Source organism: Tachyglossus aculeatus, chromosome 6, assembly GCF_015852505.1.
Source record: "Tachyglossus aculeatus isolate mTacAcu1 chromosome 6, mTacAcu1.pri, whole genome shotgun sequence".
Taxonomy (NCBI): Eukaryota; Metazoa; Chordata; class Mammalia; order Monotremata; family Tachyglossidae; genus Tachyglossus; species Tachyglossus aculeatus.
The window spans coordinates 28,766,201-28,791,046 of NC_052071.1; the positions used below are offsets into that span (position 1 = coordinate 28,766,201).

The following is a 24,846-nucleotide window of genomic DNA, read 5'->3' on the forward strand; positions in this document are numbered from 1 at the left end:
TCGCCCCATTCCCTCCCTCTGCTCTCCCCCTTGCCCTCCCCACAGCACCTGTGCATATTTGTACATATTTATTACTCTACTTTATTAATATGTATATATCTATAATTCTAATGATCTATTTTGATGGTATTGATGCCTGTCTACTTGTTTTGTTGTCTGTCTCCCCCTTCTAGACTGTGAGCCCATTGCTGGGTAGGGATTGTCTCTGTTGCCAAATTGTACTTTCCAAGCGCCTAGTACAGTGCTCTGCACACAGTAAGCACTCAATAAATATGACAATGATTGAATGAGCCTGCATCTCAATGTGTTGGGTAGTCTCAAGGGCTGTTACTGGCCAGCAAAGGGCTGCTGTGGCAAGAAAGCCACAGGAATGGACAGCTCCCCTCAGCGTCATCCTTCCTAATGGTAATACTGGAAACAGGTGGGACCAGTTCCTGCACACCTGTCTTCATTCATTCATTCAATCAATCGTATTTATTGGGCACTTGTGTGAAGAGTACTGTACCAAGTGCTTGGGAAATACAGATCGGCAACATATAGAGACGATCCCTACCCAAGAACGGTCTCACAGTTCTAGGGCTCTATACGTTTCAACGGCCTCAAAGTCCCTTTGCCTTCTAGCAGTCTATAGTTCACTGCACCCCATTATGGCCTGAGATGGAGAACAATTTTCTAGGAACCATTTCACTACCCTTTATACATCACTACTTGGGAATGATTTATTTGTTATCTTTATAATATCTCTGCTAGGTCAATCCCCATCTCATGGAGAAGAATTAAAAAAAAACAGGTTATATGACTTCAGAACTTTTATCTACTATTTTGATGGTGCTCCTAAACTATGGTTTACAGTTAGGTTTAACTTGAGCCTGCATTTGAAAGCTGTGGTAAACCTTAAAAAACATTTCAAACGAGTTTTACATGGTTCTTTTCCTGAGACCTCATACTTTACCATAAAACTTTGGGTCGGTTCTTCACAGTATGGCTTTGAGGGATCTGCGGCCAAGTAAACCTTATGACAGAGCCACACCCAAGGGTGTGTAAAATGAACATTTCCCATCGCAGCATGGCTGGAAGGGGTAGAATATGGATACATCTGACATGACTTGATTGACTCTGCTCTTTAAGGAATCAATATACTCATTAAAATGTGAGCTAGGCATTAGTTGTCCTCCGAAAAATTTCTAGATAGTGCCAGCTTAGTGTAACCAGGATAGTTAGGTGAGATTTTAATTCTTAGCTTTAATTTGGTGCGTTACACACAATAAGTGCTCAAGAAATACTGTCGGATGAATGAATTCCAGACTATTTCAGTATCAACCGTATTTATTGAGCGCCTACTGTGCACTGAGGGCAATAAAAAGCACTTAAAGAAAAGGAGGGACAGGTGTAGAAGCAGTGTGGCTTAGTGGAAAGAGCACAGGCTTGGGAGTCAGAGGTCGTGGGTTCTAATCCTGGCTCTGCCACTTGTCAGCTGTGTGACTTTGGGCAAGTAGCTTAACTTCTCTGTGCCTCAGTTACCACATCTAGAAAATGGGGATTAAGACTGTGAGCCCCAAGGGGGACAACCTAATTACCTTGTATCTACCCCAGCGCTTCGGAACAATGCTTGGCATATAGTAAGCGGTTAACAAACACCATTATTATTATTATCATTATTGTAATCCTGACTTTAAGGAATCTTCAAGTTGACAGGGGATACTGATGCATATGTGAAATTTCAGAAATATAGAATTGTTACCCTTGTCCTCCTCTGGCTTGGGGTCCGGGGCAGGGAGGTGAATTCCGCAGAGTCTTTAACACAGAGCCCCCTGCACTGAGGTCGTGGCCACCACAGGGCATCGCCAGGCGTCTCCTAACATGGAGCCCCCACCCAAGGCGTTGCCTTGGCATCCGTGACGGTTCCCCCCAATCCACCCACCAACCCATGCTCCTTCCCCTCCGTGGCTCTGAACCACAGTGTGGGGTGGGAGATTCAAGCCGCCTTGTTTCCCCCGTGCTCCCGGGTGGCTCCGCCCTGCTGACGCCACCCTTTCCCACGGTGTCTGCCTAAGGCCTGGGCCTGAGCTGCCACCGCGGGCTTCAGCAGGTGCCTCCGTGCCCGCCTGCAAACCCACCACCAGGGCCAGAACCACCGCCCCCTTCCCCCACACAAACTCTAACATCAAGGGGGTCGCGGCGGGTCCCCCTGCTTGGTATTTTGGGGGGCTCCCCCAGCACCGGCCCCTTGGGCCCAGGCCTCGCGGCTCCAAGATGGCAGAGCAGGCCATGAGGAGGAGAGCAAAGGCCCGTCGGAAGCGGGCCTAAGAAGGATGAACGAGGGCCATTGGAGAATAAGGGATGCCAATTTGGGGATCCACCGCCAATGAGAAGTCACAGAAACTAATGAGGGTTCGCTCCTGTGGGTGCATGCATTCATTCATTCATTCAACCGTATTTACTGAGCGCTTACTGTGTGCAGAGCATGTACTAAGCGCTTGGGAGGTACAAGTCGGCAACACATAGAGATGGTTCCTATCCAACAACGGGCTCACAGTCTAGAAGGGGGAGACAGAAAACAAACAAAACATATAGACGGGTGTCAAAACCATCAGAATGAATAGAATTGTAGCTATATGCACATCATTAATAAAATAAATAGAATAGTAAATATGGACAAGTAAAATAAGTAGAGTAATAAATCTGTACAAATATATACAAGTGCTTTGGGGAGGGGAAGGAGTTAGGGCAGGGGGGCGATGGGGAGGAGGATAAGAAAAAGGGGGCTCAGTCTGGGAAGGCCTCCTGGAGGAGGTGAGCTCTCAGTAGGTCTTTGAAGGGAGGAAGATAGCTAGTTTGGCAGATGTGTGGAGGGAGGGCATTCCAAGCCAGGAGAAGGACGTGGGCCGGGGGTCAACGGCGGGACAGGCGAGAACGAGGCCTGGTGAGGAGCTGAGCGTACGGCCTGGGCTGAAGAAGGAGAGAAGGAAGGTGAGGTAGGAGGGGGCAAGGTGATGGAGAGCCTTGAAGCTGAGAGTGAGGAGGGGCATCTTCGGGAAGGCTAAGGGGAGCTGACCTTGTCAGCCAAGGGTGGCCTGATGCAAATAAAAGGATGTGTTAAAATCCCACCCTTGTAAGCAGCATGGCATAGTGGACAGAGCACCGGCCTGAATCCCTGCTCTGGCACTTGTCTGCTGGATGGCTTTGGGAAAGTCAGTTCACTTCTCTATGCTTCAGTTCTCTCATCTGTAAAATGGGGACTGAGACCGTGAGCCCCATGTGGGATTGGGACTACGTCCAACCTGATTTGCTTGTATCCATCCAAGCGCATAGTACACTGCCTGTCACATAGCAAGCCCTTAACAAATACCATTATCATTATTATTATAAAAGCGGCCTGCACTCAGTACATGTTCCACTCAGAATCTAGGCTGGTGGTCGCATGCTGAGCCCACCCAAAGGGCGTGGAATTCAAGGTGCCTGACTTGGAGGGAGCTCTGATCTCTGTGTTCCCTATGCTACACCTCACTGGGGGTGATGGCAAAAATATATAATTGTCATAAATAAATAATAAATAGAAATAAGTGAGATAGAACTCATGATGGCTGATGGAATGAGTGGCATGATGAGGAAGGGTGAGAATTAATCAAGGAATGACCCTAGAGAATATGGCATTTTAGATAGGCTTTAAAGAGTGAATGGGAATGTGGATGAGTTCCAGGCAGAGGCTTCATTACAATAGTGAATCAAAGATGGGAGAATCAAGAAGGAAGGTTAGTTTGTGGGGTGGGGGAGGGAATTATTCAGGATGAGTGGGTGATGAAGGGAACAGAAATAGAAGAGGAAGCCAGCCAGCTGACAGCAAGTCTTGAAGCTGATGGACCAGAGTTGTTTGTGTCATATGAGAAACAGTGGGGAGTCAGTTGTTGGGTACGGATTGTCTCTGTTGCCGCATTGTACTTTCCAAGCACTTTAGTACAGTGCTCTGCACATAGTAAGTGCTCAATAATAATGATGATGATGGCATTTGTTAAGTGCTTATTATGTGTAAAGCACTGTTTTAAATGCTGGGGGGGGTTACAAAGTGATCAAGTTGTCCCACTAGGGGCTCACAGTCTTAATCCCCCATTTTACAGATGAGATAACTGAGGCACAGAGAAGTCAGGTGACTTGCCCAAGGTCACACAGCTCGAATGAATGGAGATTTTTGAGAAGAGGAGCGATAGGCTTCAAATAATCACTGAAGAAAGACAACCCATGATACCTAAGAAGGCAGAAAAGGTTGGAGGTTGTATTTCTTCCAGTAACTACAATTCACCGTCCAGACCTGACCTAAACAGAAAGTAGAGGCTTTCAGTCAGATATTTGGTTACAAACAGTTTTTGTTAGTTCAGAATAAACAGGAGATGACGACCTGTATTTACGCATTTGTTTAGGACTGCACATATTGGGGTTTTATGTAGCCAAATTCATTTATGTATGTCTAGGTGCATATGTAATTAAGTAACATTTTACGGTGAAAAGAGAATGGGAAATTGGGAAGGAGAGGAACATATGTCTGGGAAGCAGCAGCATGGGACTAGTGGTAGGGGGATATCACTTCTGCAATCAAACAGAAACTCCTTTACCATCGGCTTTAAAACATTCAACCACCTCACCCCATCCTACCTGATCTACTACAGCCCAGCCAGCACACTTTGCTTCTGTAGCACCGGTTTGCTCATTGTGCCTTGGTCTTGCCTATCTCGCTGCTGACTCCTTTCCCACATCCTCCCTCTGGCCTGAAACTCCCTCCCCATCCATATATGCCAGACTACCACTCTCCTTAACTTCAAAGCATTACGAAGGTCACATCTCCTCCAAGAGCCCTTCCCTGATTAAGCCCTCTTTTCCCCAGCTCCCTCTCACTTCTGCATCATCGCTGTAATTGGATCTGTGACCTTCACGCATTTGATTTTTCACCCCACCCTCAGTTCCACAGCACTTATGTTCATATCTATATATATCTATATATATATATCTATATATCTATATATGTCTGTCCTTCCCTCTAGACTGTAAACTCATTGTGGGCATGGAATTTGTCTACCAACTCAGTTGAATGTACTTGTCCTAAGCGCTTAGTACAGTGTTGTGCACACAGTAAAGACTCAATAAATACCATTGATTGATTTATCTTGACAATCTAAAGACTAGCTCCTACAATACACTTCTATGTACAGAGACAGTGACAGCCCAGGAAAGCTGTGATTTCTGAATGCTAATCAGATTGAGATCTAGTCATTCACCTGTAATTAAAGAGAACATTCATCTCGCTTCACAGAAGTTTCAGAAGGCTTTGGTTAAGATATTATTATTCCTAGAAGTAAAGAACTATTTCTGATCTTAATCTGGCCAGCTAACTTTACAAGCCTTGCACTAGATACCCTTATTCTTGGCAAAAATGTAAACATCAGACTTGCAAATTATTTTTCCAAACTGACTGTGCTGCCAAAGTTTCCTGCCAGCTGCGAGTGAGGAACTTGGGTGTACACAACAGAGACATCTGCTGACCGAGTCACCGAATCTACTTTGGCAGCTACTGTACTTGGACCAGTGAACCCATAAATTACATATCTCCCTTCTTTTTAGTCGTTTATTACTCTACAATAGTATCATCTGCCTCTGGGCGACTTTGAATATGTTTTTAATTGATGGTCTCTGCTCTGTGATTTAATAACCAAGGCAAATAGTGAGTTTATAAAGGGAAAAAGTGGATACAAATCACTAAATATCCTAACACAGAGTTCATGACTCTTTCAGGGAAGCAACCATCTCATAAAACTGTTCAGTACACAAAGTCTGACTTGGTGCCCATGAGGCATCAAGATTATTTGAACTGAAAATGGAATATTGAAGGGAAACAATACAGACCTTCAAGTTTAGTACGTAATTTTGGAGCTAATGACCAGGTAATTTTTCATCTAGGAATGAATGAGTGAATGGGCTTACACTGCAACAGAGGGGACTTAGGTTAAAGCACAAAGAATGTTCTCACGCTAGAGTTGTTTAAACCTGTAATGATTCTCTGGGAATATTCACTGGGCTTTTCTGGCCTGAAACGGAATTTTTTTTTTTAAATAGAATGAGCATTTGCTTCTTTTACAGTTCTATGATTCTGTGTTTCTTATTCAACTGTTCTAGAAAGATGAAGAGTAAAGGGAAACCTACAGTCCTCTTCGAGGCCAGGCTTGGTGTTCCAAAAATAGCCACTGGGTGCTTGGAAAAACAGGATGGTCGCCCCCTTGGTACATCCTTAACAGTTAAGATGGCTGTTAAACTAAAGTCTTTAACTTTGCCCTCAGTCTTGTTTTATTCCCATTTTATACATCAATATAGTTTGACGAAATCATGAAGTGAAATTTATTCTCCCAAATCCTCCAAACTATAAAATTTGAGAAATTCTCTCTGGCAGCATTCGCAATCTTCTTTGAATTCATTCCTCTAAGGGCTGTTGCATAATCAGTGTCTTTAGTGTCACAAGGAGCATAAATAGATCATTTCCCTACATGTAATCTGCAAATGCTCTCCCTGTTTTTAAGTGATTTGCGTTCTATACTCTTGAATGGCACATTCAAGAATAAAAAGACAAGTAAAGATGAATGGCGTGGGGTTTTTTGAACTTTAGAAAATGAAAACAAGCCTTCATTATAATTACTTCTAATTCCACCTGGTAAAGGCATCTCTGGCAATTTCCCTTACAGCAAAATTAAACTTATGGCTGAAAAGCAGTTGGTGACTCAGTATGAGGAAAAAGGTTTAGAGGTATGACAAGGACCAAAACCCAAATTCTTCTGAAGGGAAACTGTCTACCAACTCTGTTATGTTGTACTCTCCCAAGTGCTTAGTACAGTGCTCAGCACTCAGTAGGAGCTCAAAAAATATGATTGATTGATTGATTCTGAAACAACACCTCAGGAGGAAAGTACTGGCATTGTATTCAATGATATTTATTTATCCTTTTTAAAAGAACCAGAATGAACAGTGACATGAAATGAAACATTTCCTCACTAACATTGAGTTTGCTCGGAAGACTTCAGCTTATTGAATTATTTATTTTGTCCTATAAAGAGTCAATTCCTGACCATATTCTTTCCTTTTTTGTGAATGGCATGATCTTGGACACAGAGCAGAATCTGACGCAATTTGTTAAAGGGGAGTTATTGAATCACAAAAGGATGAATGTTTTGTGGAAATTAAAGCATTTCGCCCTTATTTGTGGAAAAGAAAACTATCCATCTGAAAGAAATAAGCTGACTTTCTTTGGAAATCTAACCCCTAAATGTGTGGTTAGTTACTACTCGTTAAGACATTCAATCGGCTCTCCTCTTCTGCCTCAACACATTGATCATTGGCATTTATTGAGTACCCACGAGGAGCTTTCAGCTTAGAGGGGAGGTTATAATCAAGAGATCTCAGGAAGCAGTGTGGCTAAATTGGAAAGAGCCCGGGCTTGGGAGTCAGAGGTTGTGGATTCTAATTCCATCTCAGCCACTTGTCAGCTGTTTGACTTTGGGCAAGTCACTTAACTTCTCTGTGCCTCAGTTACCTCATCTGTAAAATGGGAATAATGACTGAGCCCCATGTAGGACAACCTGGTTACCTTGTATCTACCCCAGCGCTTAGAACAGTGCTTGATACATAGTAAGTTCATACTACAACACAGCCCATGCACTTCACTTCCCTAACACCTTCCATACATTCAACTCCCTTCTCAGGCCCCCGGTTCCTCCCCCTCCTCCTTCCCTCACCCCAACGATCTGGCCTCCTACTTCATTAATAAAATTAAATCCATCAGGTCTGACCTCCCCAAAGTCACTACCCCCCTTATCCAGCCCCCTGGGTCTCAACACTCTCCGCTACTTTCCCATCCTTCCCAGCAGGATCCTCAGTGGAGCTCTTCTCCCTCCTCTCAAGTGCTACTCTGGCCACCTGTGCTTCTGACCCTATTCCCTCTCATCTCATGAAATCTCTCGCTCCGTCCCTTCTCCCCTCCTTAACTTCCATCTTCAACCGCTCACTCTCCACTGGTTCCTTCCCCTCTGCCTTCAAACATGCCCATTTATCTCCCATCCTAAAAAAACCCTCTCTTGACCCCACCTCACCTTCTAGTAATCACCCCATCTCCTTCCTACCATTTCTTTCCAAACTCCTTGAACAGGTCGTCTAGATGCACTGCCTCGAATTCCTCAACACCAACTCTCTCCTCGACCCCCTCCAATCTGGCTTCCATCCCCTACAATCCACGGAAACCGCCCTCTCAAAGGTCACCAATGACCTCCTGCTTGCCAAATCCAATGGCTCATACTCTATCCTAATCCTCCTCGACCTCTCGGCTGCCTTCGACACTGCGGACCACCCCCTTCTCCTCAACATGCTATCCAACCTTGGCTTCACAGACTCTGTCCTCTCCTGGTTCTCCTCTTATCTCTCTGGTCATTCATTCTCAGTCTCTTTTGCAGGCTCCTCCTCCCCCTCCCATCCCCTTAGTGTAGGGGTTCCTCAAGGTTCAGTTCTTGGTCCCCTTCTGTTCTCGATCTACACTCACTCCCTTGGTGACCTCATTCGCTCCCACAGCTTCAACTATCATCTCTACGCTGATGACACCCAAATGTACATCTCTGCCCCTGCTCTCTCTCTCTCCCTCCAGGCTCACATCTCCTCCTGCCTTCAGGACATCTCCATCTGGATGTCTGCCTGCCACCAAAAACTCAACATGTCCAAGATTGAACTTGTCTTCCCTCCCAAAACCTGCTCTCTCCCTGACTTTCCCGTCACTGTTGATGGCACTACCATCCTTCCCGTTTCACAAGCCCGCAACCTTGGTGTCATCCTCGACTCCGCTCTCTCGTTCACCCCTCACATCCAAGCCGTCACCAAAACCTGCCAGTCTCAACTCCACAACATTGCCAAGATCCGCCCTTTCCTCTCCATCCAAACCGCTACCCTGCTCGTTCAAGCTCTCATCCTATCCTGTCCGGACTACTGTATCAGCCTCCTCTCTGATCTCCCATCCTCCTGTCTCTCCCCACTTCAATCCATACTTCACGCCGCTGCCCGGATTGTCTTTGTCCAGAAACGCTCTGGGCATGTTACTCCCCTCCTCAAAAATCTCCCAGTGGCTACCAATCAACCTACGCATCAGGCAGAAACTCCTCACCCTCGGCTTCAAGGCTCTCCATCACCTCGCCCCCTCCTACCTCACCTCCCTTCTCTCCTTCTACAGCCCAGCCCACACCCTCTGCTCCTCTGCTGCTAATCTCCTCACCATGCCTCGTTCTCGCCTGTCCCGCCATCGACCCCCGGCCCACATCATCCCCCTGGCCTGGAATGCCCTCCCTCCCCACATCCGCCAAGCTAGCTCTCTTCCTCCCTTCAAGGCCCTACTGAGAGCTCACCTCCTCCGAGAGGCCTTCCCAGACTGAGCCCCCTCTTTCCTCTACCCCTCCTTCCCCTCTCTATCCCCCCGCCTTTCCTCCTTCCCTTCCCCACAGCACCTGTATAGATGTATATATGTTTGTACGTATTTATTACTCTATTTATTTTACTTGTACATATCTATTCTATTTATTTTATTTTGCTAATATGTTTTGTTTTGTTCTCTGTCTCCCCCTTCTAGACTTTGAGCCCAATGTTGGGTAGGGACTGTCTCTATATGTTGCCAACCTGTACTTCCCAAGCACTTAGTACAGTGCTCTGCACACAGTAAGTGCTCAATAAATACGATTGACCAACATAATTCAGAGTACCTCAGTCTCATCTATTCAATCACAGACTCCTTGCCCACATCCACCCTCTGATCTGGAACTCTCCCCTTCCCGCTTCATATCGGTCACACACCACTGCCCCCATCTTCAAAGCCATCCTAAAATCACATCTCTTCCAAAAGGCCTTCCCAGACTATGCCTTCATTTCTCCACCTTGCCCTCCCTTCTTTGTCACCTATGCACAAGAATTTGCACACTTTTCACACTTGATATGCATCCCACCCTCAGCTCCACACCATTTGTTTACACATCCTTACCACTGGCAGTACCCTGCCACTTCCCCTATCTGAAATTTATTTCAATGTCCTTTTCCCTTTCTAGACTCCTTGTGAACAAAGATTGTGTCCACCAATTCTATGATACTGCACTCTTCCAAACACTTAGTACACGGCTCTGCATATAGTAAGCCATTTAATAAATTATCAGTTGATCGACTGTTTGATTGATTGAATTGAAGTCAAGTTGTCAGCAACCCCATTCATCAACCTGTCACTGTTTTTTCCTACTTTCCCATTTTCCCAAGACCCTGTACTGAAAGTGCAAGACAACAGAGTTAGCAGACACTTTCCCTGCCCACAATGAGCTTACAGTATAGAGTGGGAGTGAGTCATTAATATACATAATTTATAACATGTAATTTAAAGATATGTAAATAAGGGCTATGGGGTTGAGGGTGGGGTGAATATCAAATGGCTAAAGGTTACAGATCTTTACAAGGGTTACAGTGCATAGGCAACACAAAAGGGAGAGAGAAAGCAGGGGAATAGAGGGGTTAATCGGGGAAGGTTCCTTAGAAGAGATGCAACCTTAATAATACTTTGACAGTCATGATCTTGAATATGTGGAGCGGGGAGGGAATTCCAGGTTAGGAGGAGGACATGGGAAAGGGGTCAGCGGTGAATTAGACCGGATCAGGGCACAGTGAGTAAGCAGGAAAACAAGGAAAGACAGTGGTAGATTGATGAATGGGGTTGCCAACAACTTGACTTCAGTTAAGTCAGTGATTGGATTTAATAAACAACTGAATGTGTTTCTGTCTCTGACACACACACACCCCAACTAGATAGGAAGAGCCCTTACATGTCCTATTATTTTGTGTTTGAAAACTTTACACTGTCTCTCAAGAAGCACATACTCTCCCAAATCAACTCCTGAAGCCTTTGTCCATGACTTACATCAGCTCCTGACCCAACTTTTCAACCTTTTCCCTTCCTTGCCTCACTGAATAGCCAGCTGAATGTACAGAAAGCAGGAGGCAGGGACTCTACTTGTTCACAAGAGAAATGAAAGAAAATCTCTCACTTCACTTGGGTCTATTCAGTACATTAAGCACAGCACCCTGCTGTTGCTGAAAAATTGTAAAGAAAATAACTGCAACTCACCCTTGAATTCTTACCACCCTTAAACATATAGGCATAAAAGGGTTCTAAACTAAAATAATTTGAAAATTGTAAGTAAAACACCTTTCTATTGAGAGGCAGTTGCAAAGTAGATGATATAATAACAGTAAGCACTCAATAAACACAACTGAATGAATAATAACAGTAGGTTTCTAAGACTGAAAAAGCTATTGCCCTTTGTACTCATTCAACTGTATTCATAAAGCGCTTACTGTGTGCAGAGCACTATACTAAGCACAAGGGAAAGTACAATTCAATAATAGACAAAATCCCAGCCCATGAGTTTATAGGCTAGAGGGAGAGACAGACATTATTACAAATAAATTACAAATATGTACATAAGTGCTGTAGGGCTGGGAGGGAGGATGAATATAAGGAGCAAGTCAGGGTGAAACAGAAGGGAGTGGGAGAGGAGGAAAGGAGGGCTTAGTCAGGGAAGTCCTCTTTGTATTCAGATGTTCCAGATAAATGACCAAATAATTGGGGAAACTATTAGATTCTTTACCTTTCCAAATTTTGAGTAGCCCATGGAAAATTTCTCCAATTTCAAAAGCACAAAACATGAGGTTCTGTGAATAACGATTTTTTGGGTTATTTTTCCACATATGCAATAAAGGACAACAGTGTAAATATCAAGCTATCCCAAATTTGGGGGAGTCTACTTTGGAATTGACTATCGTGCAGAACTGGTAAGCTCAATGTCAAGCTAAAAGATTCTGAATACTAAAAGAAAATATTTCATTTTAGGATTTATTTTAAAACTTGAATTACAAGCCAAGATATTTTGGAAGAAAATATGCCCTACATACAGTAGTTTTGAAAACACAGAAGCCATTATACTTTTTGGGTTTGCTAATCATTATAAGTATCACACAAAGATGGAAAAATCCCATCACCTGATCTATAACTATAACAGGGTTATTAATAATAATAATTATGGTATTTAAGTCCTTTCTATGTGCCAGGCACTGTTCTAAATGCTGAGGTAGATACTAGGTAATTAGGTTGTCCCATGTGGTGCTCACAGTCTTAATCCCCATTTTACAGATGAGGTAACAGGCATAGAGAAGTGAAACGACTTTCCCAAGGTCACAGAGAAGATAAGTGGCAGAGTCAGGATTAGAACCCAGGTCCTCTGACTCCCAAGTCCATGCTCTTTCTACTAAGCCATGCTGCTTCTCTGATCTTACTCACTATGAGTACAGCACTATAGCAAGCACTTGGTGCAGTACTCTACAGATATCTGAAACACCACTCACTCTCCCCACCTTCAAAGCTTTATTAAAATCACATTTTCTCCAAGAGGCCTTCCTCTTATAAGCCCTCATTTCCCCTACTTCTTCTCCCTTCTGCATCACTCTGGCATTTGGATTTATATCCTTTATTCACCCCACAACACTTACGTACATATCTATAATTTAATATGTCTACCCCTCTACACTGTAAGCTCCCTGTGACCTGTGAGACCATGTCTTCCAATTCTGTGGCACTGTACTTTTCCAAGTGCTTAGCACAATGCTCAGCAAATACAATTGATTATAGAGTTTATAGTCACAATCCTTAGTCACAAGGAGCTTACAGTCTAGAGGGAAGAAGCAATAAGATGAAGTTGGAAAATAAAATTATGGTATTTGTTAAGTGCTTACTATGTGCCAGGCACTGTTCTAAGCACTGGGGTAGATGCAAGGTAATCAGGTTGTCTCACGTGGGGCTCACAGTCTTAATTCCCATTTTACAGATGAAGTAACAGAGGCACAGAGAAGTGAAGTGGCTTACCCAAAGTCACACAGCAGACAAGTGGCAGAGCTGGAATTAGAACCCACATCCTCTGACTCCCAAGCCCGTGCTCTTTCCACTAAGCCATGCTGCTTCTCCATGGAAAAACCCATGTTCGTTATACTTTCTTAGTAAGATAGCCTGAATGATTGTTTAAATCCAAATTTATTTTCCTGCTTCCTTTCATCACCAAATTTTCATATAAATTCCCACTCAATCAGCTCTCCCCCCCTACTTAATTTCACTCATCTCCCTCTATCACCCAGATCACACACTTTTCTCCTCTATCGCCAACATACTTACTGTACCTTGATCTTGTCTGTCTCACTATTAATCTGTTGTTCCCACCCTCCCTCTTGCCTGGAATTCCCTCCTCTTTCATATTACATGGATGTCCACTCTTCCCATCTTCAACACCCTTATTAAGACTTTTATTAAATCATATCCTCCAAAATGCCTTCCCTGACTCATCTCACATTTCCCCACCCTATTCACCTGCTTTCCATGTTGCCTATGCACTTAGGAGTATGCTCCTTAAGCACTTTGATACTCACCCCACCCCTAGACCCATAGCCTGTTATCTGTTGTTTACCCTATCTGAAAGAGCCTGGGCTTGGGAGTCAGAGGATGTGGGTTCTCATCCTTGCTCCAACACGTCTGCTGTGTGACCTTGGGCAAGTCACTTAACTTCTCTGTGCCTTGGTTACTTCATCTGTAAAATGGAGATTAAGACTGTGAGCCCCATGTTGTATCTATACCAGATTACAACAGTGTTTGGCACATAGTAAGCACTTAACAAATAATAGCACTTAACCATAATAATTATTATTATTTTAACATCCGTTTTGACCCTTAGATTGTAAGGGAGAATGACTACTAACTCTATTGTGCTTTCTAAAGTGCTTAGAACAGTGTTTGGCACACAGTGAGTGCTCATGAAATATTACTGATGAACTGATTACGTGCAGTGAAAATACATCAATCAACTGGAACAGGCAGGGCTGATGCCATGATAGCACAGTCTTTCAGCAAACTCATCACTAACTTTTAGTTAACTATTCCGATTATCGCAGTCACATTTATTGAGTACATTTGCACGTCTGCTGCAGAACTGAATGGAGACACATCCAGCCTTTGATGTGTGGTAATGAACATATCAACCAGTGGGTGTGTCCACATTACTTTTCTGCAAAGAGGCACACAGCTACCAAGGTGGTTGTTTATTAACAGCAAATCTCTACATAGAAAACTGTTCCGAAACTCCTCAAATGCTTATCATGATAGCTTCTAATGATTGTACCATATACCAAGACACAGATTTCCTTTGAGAAAGGAAGTCTGAATGACAGGCTTTTCTGAATGCTTTTCTCAAAGACAGAAAAGCAAGGCATATGCTAACAGTGTGAATTACAGAACATTTTTCTCTGTGAATCACTGTTTGCCAGATCCCTATAAAAATAGACTCATTTAACTTTTATGAAAATGTCTCTCTGATCCGACATGCCGCATGGTGCCTGTGATGGAAAATTTAACGTCAGCTCAAGCCAGGTATAATAGAATGCATGATGTTTGCAGTATGCAACTGCTATGTCTTGGAGTTTGGGACTGGCAGCTCTTTTTACATGATTTCAGTTTTCAGCCAGGTTTTTCATGGGGATTCACGGCCCAAGAGGGGAAACATTGCCAGGAAGGTTTACCTAGAAAACCCCTGGACGGGAACTAGGTTTAGACACCCCCCTCAGAGATTCCCTTTACTCCTAATTATCCTGAAGCTAAAACCTGGGTCTCAAATGTGCACCTCCCACAGCATCTCTCTGACCTGCTCCCAGCAAGGAAGAAAACAGGGGGTTTCTTGTAGACAATCACGGGGAAGCAGAAGGAAAGCTGCAGGAGAAAAGAGTATTTGCTATTTCCACTCCTACTTGAGCTTTACTGTCAGACCTAAAAAAGGTGTTGAAACACCCCCAGGTTTATAAGGACAGAAAAACAGCTCTCTTCTTCCACCCCAAACCCCAGCAATCACATACAAACTGCACTCCCCCAGCCCCTCCTCCCACAGTTTCTCATATCCCTTTTCCCACAGCTTTTGTTTTGAAAAGAACATGGGACCGGTGGTTGGGAGACCTAGGAAATTGAGTGCTTGCTGCTATGAGAAGTGGAGGCTGAGTGTCCCCCATGTACCTACCCTCCTGCAAAACAAGAGGGGATTGCGTCACTGGCGTGAGGGCGGTGAGATAACTGGCAGATCTTCCATCCAGTAAAATCATGGCAAATGCTTAATAGGCAGATTTGCCCATAATCAGATACAATCCAAGGGCAGGGGGCAGAAGGGCAGATTGTTAGACCATGTTTCTATCGGGAGAAGCACACACAAAGGTTGACTGGAAGTCTTTCATTGGTCATGGGACTCGTAGATTAGCAAGCCGTAAACCCATCGTGTACCTACTTTTACCAAGCGTGTCACAGCCATAAGCCCGCCCATTAGAAGACAGACCTCTCTATTCAGCTCCACTGCATTATTCATGAGGCTCAACAGTGTGTCCTGGGTTAATAAACTGTGTAAATTATTTTGGCTTTGGTTCAGCTGATTTTTTTGATGCAATATATTTCAAAAAATATTCTACCACTCCCACACCAGTGTGAGACTGAAAATTCATTAAGGAGGAGTATAATGATTCTTACCTTGTACCAAACAACGTTTGGTTCTTCATTTGAAGTTTTATACTCCTCAATGTCAGGGCAGGAGATCTCTTTTCTTTTAGTGACTTCTGACTTTTCCAAATATCGGATTCGACTGTTGTAGCACAGTCCTGATTCATTCTCAGCCACTGTCAAGGACATTGACACCTTCATACAATATGTTGAGTTTCTGGAAGAACAGAAAAACACTTTTATTGTGAGTTTATCACTTTGTTTTCATTATTTCCCTTTAAGAAGTACTGATTTTTCCATTAAACCTCACCTGGAAATCAGGTAAGACATTAAAGTAGTAGAGAACCATTTTCTAGTTGCCCTGATGAAGGAACCATTACAACAGTTGCTAGTGCTGAAGCTTGCACAGCAATCCCCTCACTCAATTAAGGGTATTTATTGAGTGCTTACTATGTCCGTAGGACTGTGATACGCTCATGGGAGAATTTAGCACAGTGCCCCTCCCCTCCCCTATAGACTGGAAGCTCCTTGTGGGCAGGGATTATGTCTACCAAGTATGTTGTATTGAACTCTCACAAGCTTTGTTTTGTCTGTCTCCCCTTTCTAGACTGTGAGCCCGTCGTTGGGTAGAGACCATCTCTATATGTTGCTGACTTGTACTTCCCAAGCACTTAGTACAGTGCTCTGCACACAGTAAGCGCTCAATAAATATGATTAAATGAATGAATGTTCTGCACATGGAAAGACCTCAATAAATACTATTATTTGATTGATTCCCCCTCTAGACTAAGCTCATTGTAGGCAGGGAATACGTTATAGTGTCATCTTCCAAGTGCTTAGTACTATGCTCTGCCCACAATAAGCACTCAATAAACCCTAGCCCTACTTCACGTGTGAGCCCCATGTGGGACAAGGACACAGAGACTGTGTCCAACCTGATTTACTCATACCATACCAGCACTTGGAACAGTGTTTGACACATAGTAAGCGCTTAACAGCTACCTCTAAAAAAAATTGCTTGATTCTTATTTGATATCTCTCTCCCCCTTTCTAGACTGTAAGCCCATTGTGGTCAGCGATTGTCTCTCTATATTGCTGAACTATACTTTTCAAGCACTTAGAATAGTGCTCTGCACACAGTAAATGCTCAATTGAATGAATGAATGTCCATATCTGTAATTTATTTATTTATATTAATGTCTGTCTCCCCCTCTAGACTATAAGCTTGTTCCGGGCAGGGAATGTGCCTGTTTTTGCTTTAGTGTACTCTCCCAAGCGCTGAGTACAGTGCTCTGCACACAGTGAGTGCTCAATACTTACAATTGATTGATTAGTTGAAACATAGTAAATGCTTAAAAATACCATAATTATTATAATTAAATACAAAAGTGTTGGTAGATACATTCCCTGCCCGTAACATTTGAAGCTTATATTACTCCTATTTTCAACCTCCAATAGTAGCTTTTTTCTTAACCACAAACATTTAAATCTTAAATATCATTATGCTCACTCCACCTCCCCATCCAATCACAGCAATTATAAATGATTTTTGAGGGGCTTTCTGAACTGTCCTTTAGTTTGAACTTTTGGCACCACTGCCCTTGTGGCACTATTAGCAAAGACAAACAAAGGATATGTTTGGCATATCCTACAATGCAAAAGATTTGATTTCAGGAAGGAGGGACCTGCCAAGTTTAGAATTTAACAAGTTTTGTCATTGGCAAAGCAGAGACCAAGTGATAACTCTCCTGCCCAGTAAGGTAAAACACCAAGCAATATGTTGATCAATACTAAAGATAATGACTATTACTATTATTTTTAAATGTTGCTGAGGTTAAATGGTATGTCAGACCCTGCCCATAACACAGAATTACATATGGTCCCTGCCCATGGGGTTTACAAATGAAGTTGATTAAAATGACATGCTTAAATAAATGATAAAGTCGATTACTGCCAAGGTTTCATAGTCAAGCACATCACTGACATTCAAGTTATCCTATCTTGGTTTTTGGATGCAACATGATGACAAATCAAAACACAATTTTTCAATAAGCCCAGCTTTTTCAAAGTTCTTGATTGGGTTTCCTAGAGCCATATGAGTGAAATGCAGCCCCCCTGGGTGGCTATATTCAAAAGATAATGCTTGAGCCAAATGATCACACTCACAATGCAGCTTAATCTCCTGATTAGATTTCTTGATAGCCAGAGCTTATAAAATTTCTTAAATATATTTGTGAAAATAAGTTCTCAGGTGTTTATTTAACCAAGTACCATGATAATGCACTGAGCAGCAAAAAACCCCCAAAAATGAGCTGATATGTGCATAGGCAGAAGAGGAGCTGTTGATAACATTTATCTTTGTATCACCAATGAGAACTTTTTGGTTGTGTGAAAGGGTTCCCAGGCAGGATGGTACAGAAGCAGCGTGGCTCAGTGGAAAGAGCACGGGCTTTGGAGTCAGAGGTGATGGGTTTAAATCCCGGCTCCGCCAGTTGTCAGCTGTGTAACTTTGGGCAAGTCACTTAACTTCTCTGTGCCTCAGTTACATCATCTGTAAAATGGGGATTAAGACTGTGAGCCCCATGAGGGGCATAGACTGTGTCCAACCCGATTAACTTGGTTCTACCGTAGTGCTTAGTGCAGTGCCTGGTACATAGTAAGCACTTAAATAACATTGAAAAAACAACAAAAATACTTCCCCCAGCAAAAATCAGCCTCCCTAATGTTGAGCCCACCCTGACTCTTTCTTATTACTATTATTATTATCATTATTAATATTATTAATATTTTTATTAATTATAATTAATAATATATATTATATATATTATATATAATAATTATTATTAATAATAATAGTATTTGTTAAGTGCATACTACGTGCCAAGAACTGTTCTAAGTGCTGGGAGAGTTATAGGGTAGTCAGGTTGTCCCACATGGGGCTCACAGTCTTAATCCCCATTTTACAGATGAGGGAACTGAGGCACAGAGAAGTTAAGTGACTTGCCCAAAGTCACACAGTTGATAAGTGGCAGAGCCAAGGATTAGAACCTACCACCTCTGACTCCCAAGCCCGTGCTCTTTCCACTAATATTCTCATTCCACATTTGCTTCCTTGGAGAGCTCATTCACACTCAGAGGCTCCACCAGCCCAGGGGCCACGACCTGCAGAGCTCTACCTCAGTCCTGAGGGCTGCGGGGCCTTGACTGGCAGAATTCTACCTCGGCCCAGGGGAGGCAGAGCTGTGACCCGCAGAGCTCCACCTCAGTCTCAGGGCCACATCCCTGAGCTGTCTGGCAGCCCACAGTTTAGCGAAGATGGAAAACTAGCCTTGGTCTGTCCTTCGTGGGTCGGACCTGGCTGGGACTTCAACCGGCCCAAATACGATGACAGTGTCCCAGGAGGGGCTGACTGCTACTGTGCTGTAACCGAACTCACTCATCAACAGAGTCACTTAATTACATGTCCACATTCACCTACTCACTCTGAAAGATCCCCTTGGCTGGGAGCTGCTGGAGGTGTCCTTTACCAACACCTGAAAAACCCACTTTAATCAATCAATCAATCAATCGTATTTATTGAGAGCTTACTGTGTGCAGAGCACTGTACTAAGCGCTTGGGAAGTACAAGTTGGCAACATATAGAGACAGTCCCTACCCAATAGTGGGCTCACAGTCTAAAAGGGGAGACAGTGAACAAAACCAAACACACAACAAAATAAAATAAATAGAATAGATACGTACAGGTAAAATAAATAGAGTAATAAATATGTACAAACATATATACATATATACAGGTGCTGTGGCGAAGGGAAGGAGGTGAGATGGGGGATGGAGAGGGGGGCAAGGGGGAGAGGAAGGAAGGGGCTCAGTCTGGGAAGGCCTCCTGGAGGAGGTGAGCTCTCAGTAGGGCCTTGAAGGGAGGAAGAGAGCTAGCTTGGCAGATGGGCAGAGGGAGGGCATTCCAGGCCTGGGGGATGATGTGGGTCGGGGGTCGATGGAGGGACAGGCGAGAACGAGGTACGGTGAGGAGATTAGCAACAGAGGAGTGGAGGGTGCGGGGTGGGCTGTAGAAGGAGAGAAGGGAGGTGAGGAAGGAGGGGGCGAGGTGATGGACAGCCTTGAAGCCCAGGGTGAGGAGTTTCTGCCTGATGCGCAGATTGATTGGTAGCCACCGGAGATTTTTGAGGAGGGGAGTAACATGCTCAGAGCGTTTCTGGACAAAGACAATCCGGGCAGCAGCATGAAGTATGGATTGAAGTGGGGAGAGACACGAGGATGGAAGATCAGAGAGAAGGCTGATGTAGTAGTCCAGATGGGATAGGATGAGAGCTTGAACGAGCAGGGTAGTGGTTTGGATGGAGAGGAAAGGGTGGATCTTGGCAATGTTGCAGAGCTGAGACCGGCAGGTTTTGGTGACGGCTTGGATGTGAGGGGTGAATGAGAGAGCGGAGTCGAGGATGACACCAAGGTTGCGGGCTTGTGAGACGGGAAGGATGGTAGTGCCGTCAACAGAGATGGGAAAGTCAGGGAGAGGGCAGGGTTTGGGAGGGAAGACAAGGAGTTCACTCTTTAATCACTAGAAACTCCAGATTAAGTTGCTTCTATTTTCAACTGCCTTGACCCTACCTTGTCCCCTCAATCCCTTCCCTCCAATCACCCCCATCCACTTCTTTGTTTACTATCACTGCCCTAAATCCACCTTCCGCTCTCTCGGGCCCAATTCCTTCCCTTTGTCCCCTTATCACAGCCTCAGTCAATTGTGGCCTGTGGAACTTCGCTCCATCACGGGAAACCTTTTCTTCATTCTTGACCTGTTGACCCAATCACTGAAACCTGACTCTCCCCCAGATGACACTGTCTCCCCGGCCACTCTCTCCTCAGGGGGCCTCATCTTCTCCCACTCCCCAAGACTCACAGGGAAAGGGGGAGGAGTCAGCTTCCTCTTTGCCATTTTCGTACCCCCATCCCCTGCACTTGCCTCTTTCCCTTCTTTTGAAACCCACACCATCAGCCTCTTCCATCCACTCCAATAACTGTCCCATTTCTATACCACCCCCAGGCCCCACCTCCAACTTTCTGAACCACTTCGATCCCTTTCTCACTTCCCTTCAATCATCTTCCATCCCTATTCTGATTCTGCAGTCTTTTATTCTGTATATGGATCCTGCATATTAAAAAATGGCTGCATGCACTGTGCAGTGTGCTGCATGCCTACCTGCCTTCCTACCCAATCAAATGTTGGGTAGGGACCATCTCTATATGTTGCCAACTTGTACTTCCCAAGTGCTTAGTACAGTGCTCTGCACACAGTAAGAGCTCAATAAATATGATTGAATGAATGAGTGAATGAATGTCCTCCATGTCCCATCAGAAATGGAAAGAACAGGGACAAGAATGGGTGACACTGTGCAAGCCAATATCATGCTAATCAATTCCTCTGTGCAAATTTTCAGACAGAAGTTTCAGAGCTAAGGCTCATCTCAATGGGAGACTCCATCAAACCCTGTATGGTTAGGGATGTCTCTCAATATTCCTACATTTTCCTTCTAACAACCAACCATAAACTACTGTTCCAGAATCTAACCAGTCATTTAGCTTTTTACATATTTTGCCATCAAGAGCATTTAATGGGCACATACTGCATGCAGAATTCTGTAGTAAATAAATTCTATTTATTTTATTTTGTTAGTATGTTTGGTTTTGTTCTCTGTCTCCCCCTTTTACACTGTGAGCCCACTGTTGGGTAGGGACTGTCTCTATATGTTGCCAGCTTGTACTTCCCAAGTGCTTAGTACAGTGCTCTGCACACAGTAAGCGCTCAATAAATACGATTGATGATGATGATGACAGTGAGCACTTAAGAGAGCACAACAGAATGAGTAGACATGATTCCTGTCTTCTTGGAGCACATTACCTTTTTCTTTCAATATTCTCAATATTTTCTCCTAACACTAAAGTGTGGAGCACTCAGTCAAAAACGTATTCGATTCCTCCTTTCCCCTATTTATTTTATATTTCCATGATTTCTTTGATAACAAACTCTACAAACTTCATTCATCTTGTTGCTTCTTAGAGTGTATCTTGCTGGTACTCAAGCATGATTCCATAAAAGCAATTTCCTGCTTTTGTCTCCTTTGGTGATGGGAACACATCAGATAAGAGACGGTGTAGCCCTTGATAAACACTTTTCAGAACAGTAAAATTTCAGAGCTTTCAGAACCTAGTTTCTCTGATGGTGTCATGGCCTTGTGCTCCATCAAGGTTTCACCTGAATGGCACTTACTGCAACAAACCAGGTTTTCTCTCCAGGGGGAGCTTTTCTTATATCAGGTTAAGTTAAAGCACTGTTGCCATGGAGAAACCTAAGCCACACACAAAGGAAATTATATCCTCCTGAAAGAAACACATTGTTCATAATATTTTGGCAACACACGGTTCTATTTATGAGGGAGGAATGAAGAGATAAACTGGAGACTGACAATGAATGATACATTTCTCTCAGACTAGATATTTCATGCACAAGTCCTGCTAAAAACAGCAACTACTGAGATTGCCCCCAAATGACCCATATCCTGATGCATCTTGGTCATGGTACAAGATTTCCCTTCGGTAAAAAAGACAAGGACTACGTTCAATTTATTTAAGAGTCTGAGTGTAGTTCAAAAGTACTCTGAGCCAGATTCTCTTTTCATCTAGCTTTGTAGATAATGTCCATCATTCCACACAATTTTCACCCCCCATTAAAACAGACACAATCTGTTCTTTGTAATGGCAATGTGAATCTGTGTCCTGTCTCCCCCCACTTCAGTCCATACTTCACTCTGTTGTCTGGATCATTTTTCTAAAAAAATTGTACAGTCCAATGCCTCAGGGTTCACAAGAATTTCCAGTGGTTGCCCATCCATCTCCACAGCAAACAGACACTCCTTACCATTGGCTTTGAAGCATTCAATCACCTTATCACATCCTACCTCACCTTGCTGTTCTCCTGAACAATTTGCTCCTCTGATACCAACCTACACACTGTACCTCGATCAAATCTATTGTGCTGCCAACGCCTTCCCATGTCCTGCCTCTGGCCTAAAACACCTTTCCTCTTCGTATCAGAAAGGTGATCATTCTCCCTATCTTCAAAGCTTAATTAAAAGTACATTTTCCCCAAGAGGCCTTCCCTCTTCTCCCATTCCCTTCTGCTTCACCCTTGCGCATGGATTTGTACTATTGACCCCAGCCTCAGCCTGACTGCACTTATGTCCAGATCTGTAATTTCTTTATATTAATATCTGTCTCCCTTTTGTGACTGGAAGCTCCTTGTGGGCAGGGAACGTTTCTACCAACTCTTGTATGGTACTATCCCAAATGGTTAGTAAGTGCTCTGCACCCAGAAAGTGATCAATGAATACGATTTATTACTGATTGATGTTAAAAATCAACTCGAGATGGCTACGATATTCCTTGGTAGCCTGTTAAATAGAGCCTGGTCGTAAGTGTGGCATTAAGCTCCAGACCAAAATAAAGATCTACAGTGTTCTAGTGTTATCCAATCTTCCCTAAGGCTATTACTGACTCTTGAACAGTTGTTTATGAACAGTTCCATCATTTGTGGGCTATACTTAACATGCAATGGAAAGACAGCAATGCAATGGAAAGACTAACAGTGAAATTCTATAATAATGTCAGTCTCCTAGCACTGAAGCTATGTTCACCTCACACAGCTGCACTGGGTGGGGGCATGAAAGGAGAATGGACAATGGTAGGATGCACAGACTGTTGTTCAATCAAATTTATTGAGTGCTTACTGTGTGCAAAGCAGTGTATTTAGCATTGTGTGTTAAGCAGCATGGCCTAGTGGATAGAGCATGGACCTGGAACTCAAGGACCTTGTGTGCTGTGTGAGCTTGGGCAAGTCACTTCACTTCTCTGTGTCCCACTTACTGCATCTATAAAATGTGAGCCCCAGGTGGGTAATGGACTGTGTCCAACTTGATTAACTTGTATCTACCCCAGTGCTATTACAGTACCTGGAACATAATAAGTGCTTAAATACCTTAAAACAAAAACTGGAAAATGGAAAGCAAATACGAGAGAGGATGTTATGGATAGAGTAAATCAAAATGCCAGTAATGCCACATTCCAGTCAATGGCTACATGGAGACCAGCAGAGTGCACTTCAATCAAGAAAGGAATGGCTCTTTATGAACGCGAACCTTTATAAGAGCTGTAAGATAAAGGCAAATACAAAAATGGCACCAGAGGCTGCCAGCAACAAGCATGACAGTGTAAGGGATAGTTTTTCCATGTGTACATTGTGGTCGAGGCTATGGGTAACCCTCAGTGTGCACACCCATACCACTGATACCTCCAAGTATGTCTACAGAGTGTAGACTGTAAGCTCATATGTCTACCAACTCTGTTGCACTATACTCTCCCAAGTACTTAGTGCAGTGCTCTCCACATTATAAGTGCTCGATAAATACCATTGATTGATTTATCATGGGGGCATCTACATACAACCTGGACTTCTCTTTGATCTCACCAGCTCCAATGAGGCCTTTGCAGAGCCTTGTGGAAACTGAGTTCTTCCAGGAAACTTGTCAGTGACAGTCCAGCATTCAAAGCTTTTCCTCTGAGGATAAAGGATTAAAGAACAAAAGGAGAGGAAAGTGCAGAGAGAATGTACAAGAAAGGAAAACCTGAATGACCTCACACCTCTGGGATTCCACCCCCTTCTTGGCTAGTGCTTAAATGCCTGAATTCATTTTTACTTCTCTCCCTTAGGGAGAAACTTGTCTTTTCCAATATACTTCACTAGAATGAAAATAGTGTCCAAGCACAACAAACAAAAATGATGACTATACTTATTGACAGGTGAAAAGTTCTAATTCAATGCTTCATATCCTTTTCCTTCTGATATATAAGTAAAAATGAGAACAAGAATTCATTTCCCTAATATTTAAGCAAAACAATGGGAACTGTTAGTGTTGGCATTGGGTGCCTGAAGCTGGCAAGTGGCAAAGAAAATAATTTTTTTTTTGTCTTTTCAGATGGGATTTTGCCAGATGTGAGCAAAAATCAGTCAATGCAACACTAAGGGAAAATAAGGTTTGCTCAGAAAAGAGAATTTCAAGGTAATGGAAAATTAATCAGCAAGTAATACGTCAAAGAAATTTAGGTTTCACAGATTATGACAGACTAGTATGGTAGACAAGAAGCAACCCAAATTCAGAAAGCCT

The 24,846-nt window shown here is 43.5% G+C and overlaps 1 protein-coding gene across 1 annotated transcript in view; it reads right to left on the reverse strand.

Moving 5' to 3' along the window:
- Nucleotides 1–24,846, reverse strand: part of IL1RAPL2 (interleukin 1 receptor accessory protein like 2) — a 684,340-nt gene that overhangs the window by 299,489 nt on the left and 360,005 nt on the right. Inside the window, exon 4 of the mRNA XM_038748640.1 lies at nt 15,644–15,830. Within this exon, the coding sequence (XP_038604568.1) occupies nt 15,644–15,830 (187 nt within the window). The remainder of the gene's footprint in view (nt 1–15,643; nt 15,831–24,846) is intronic.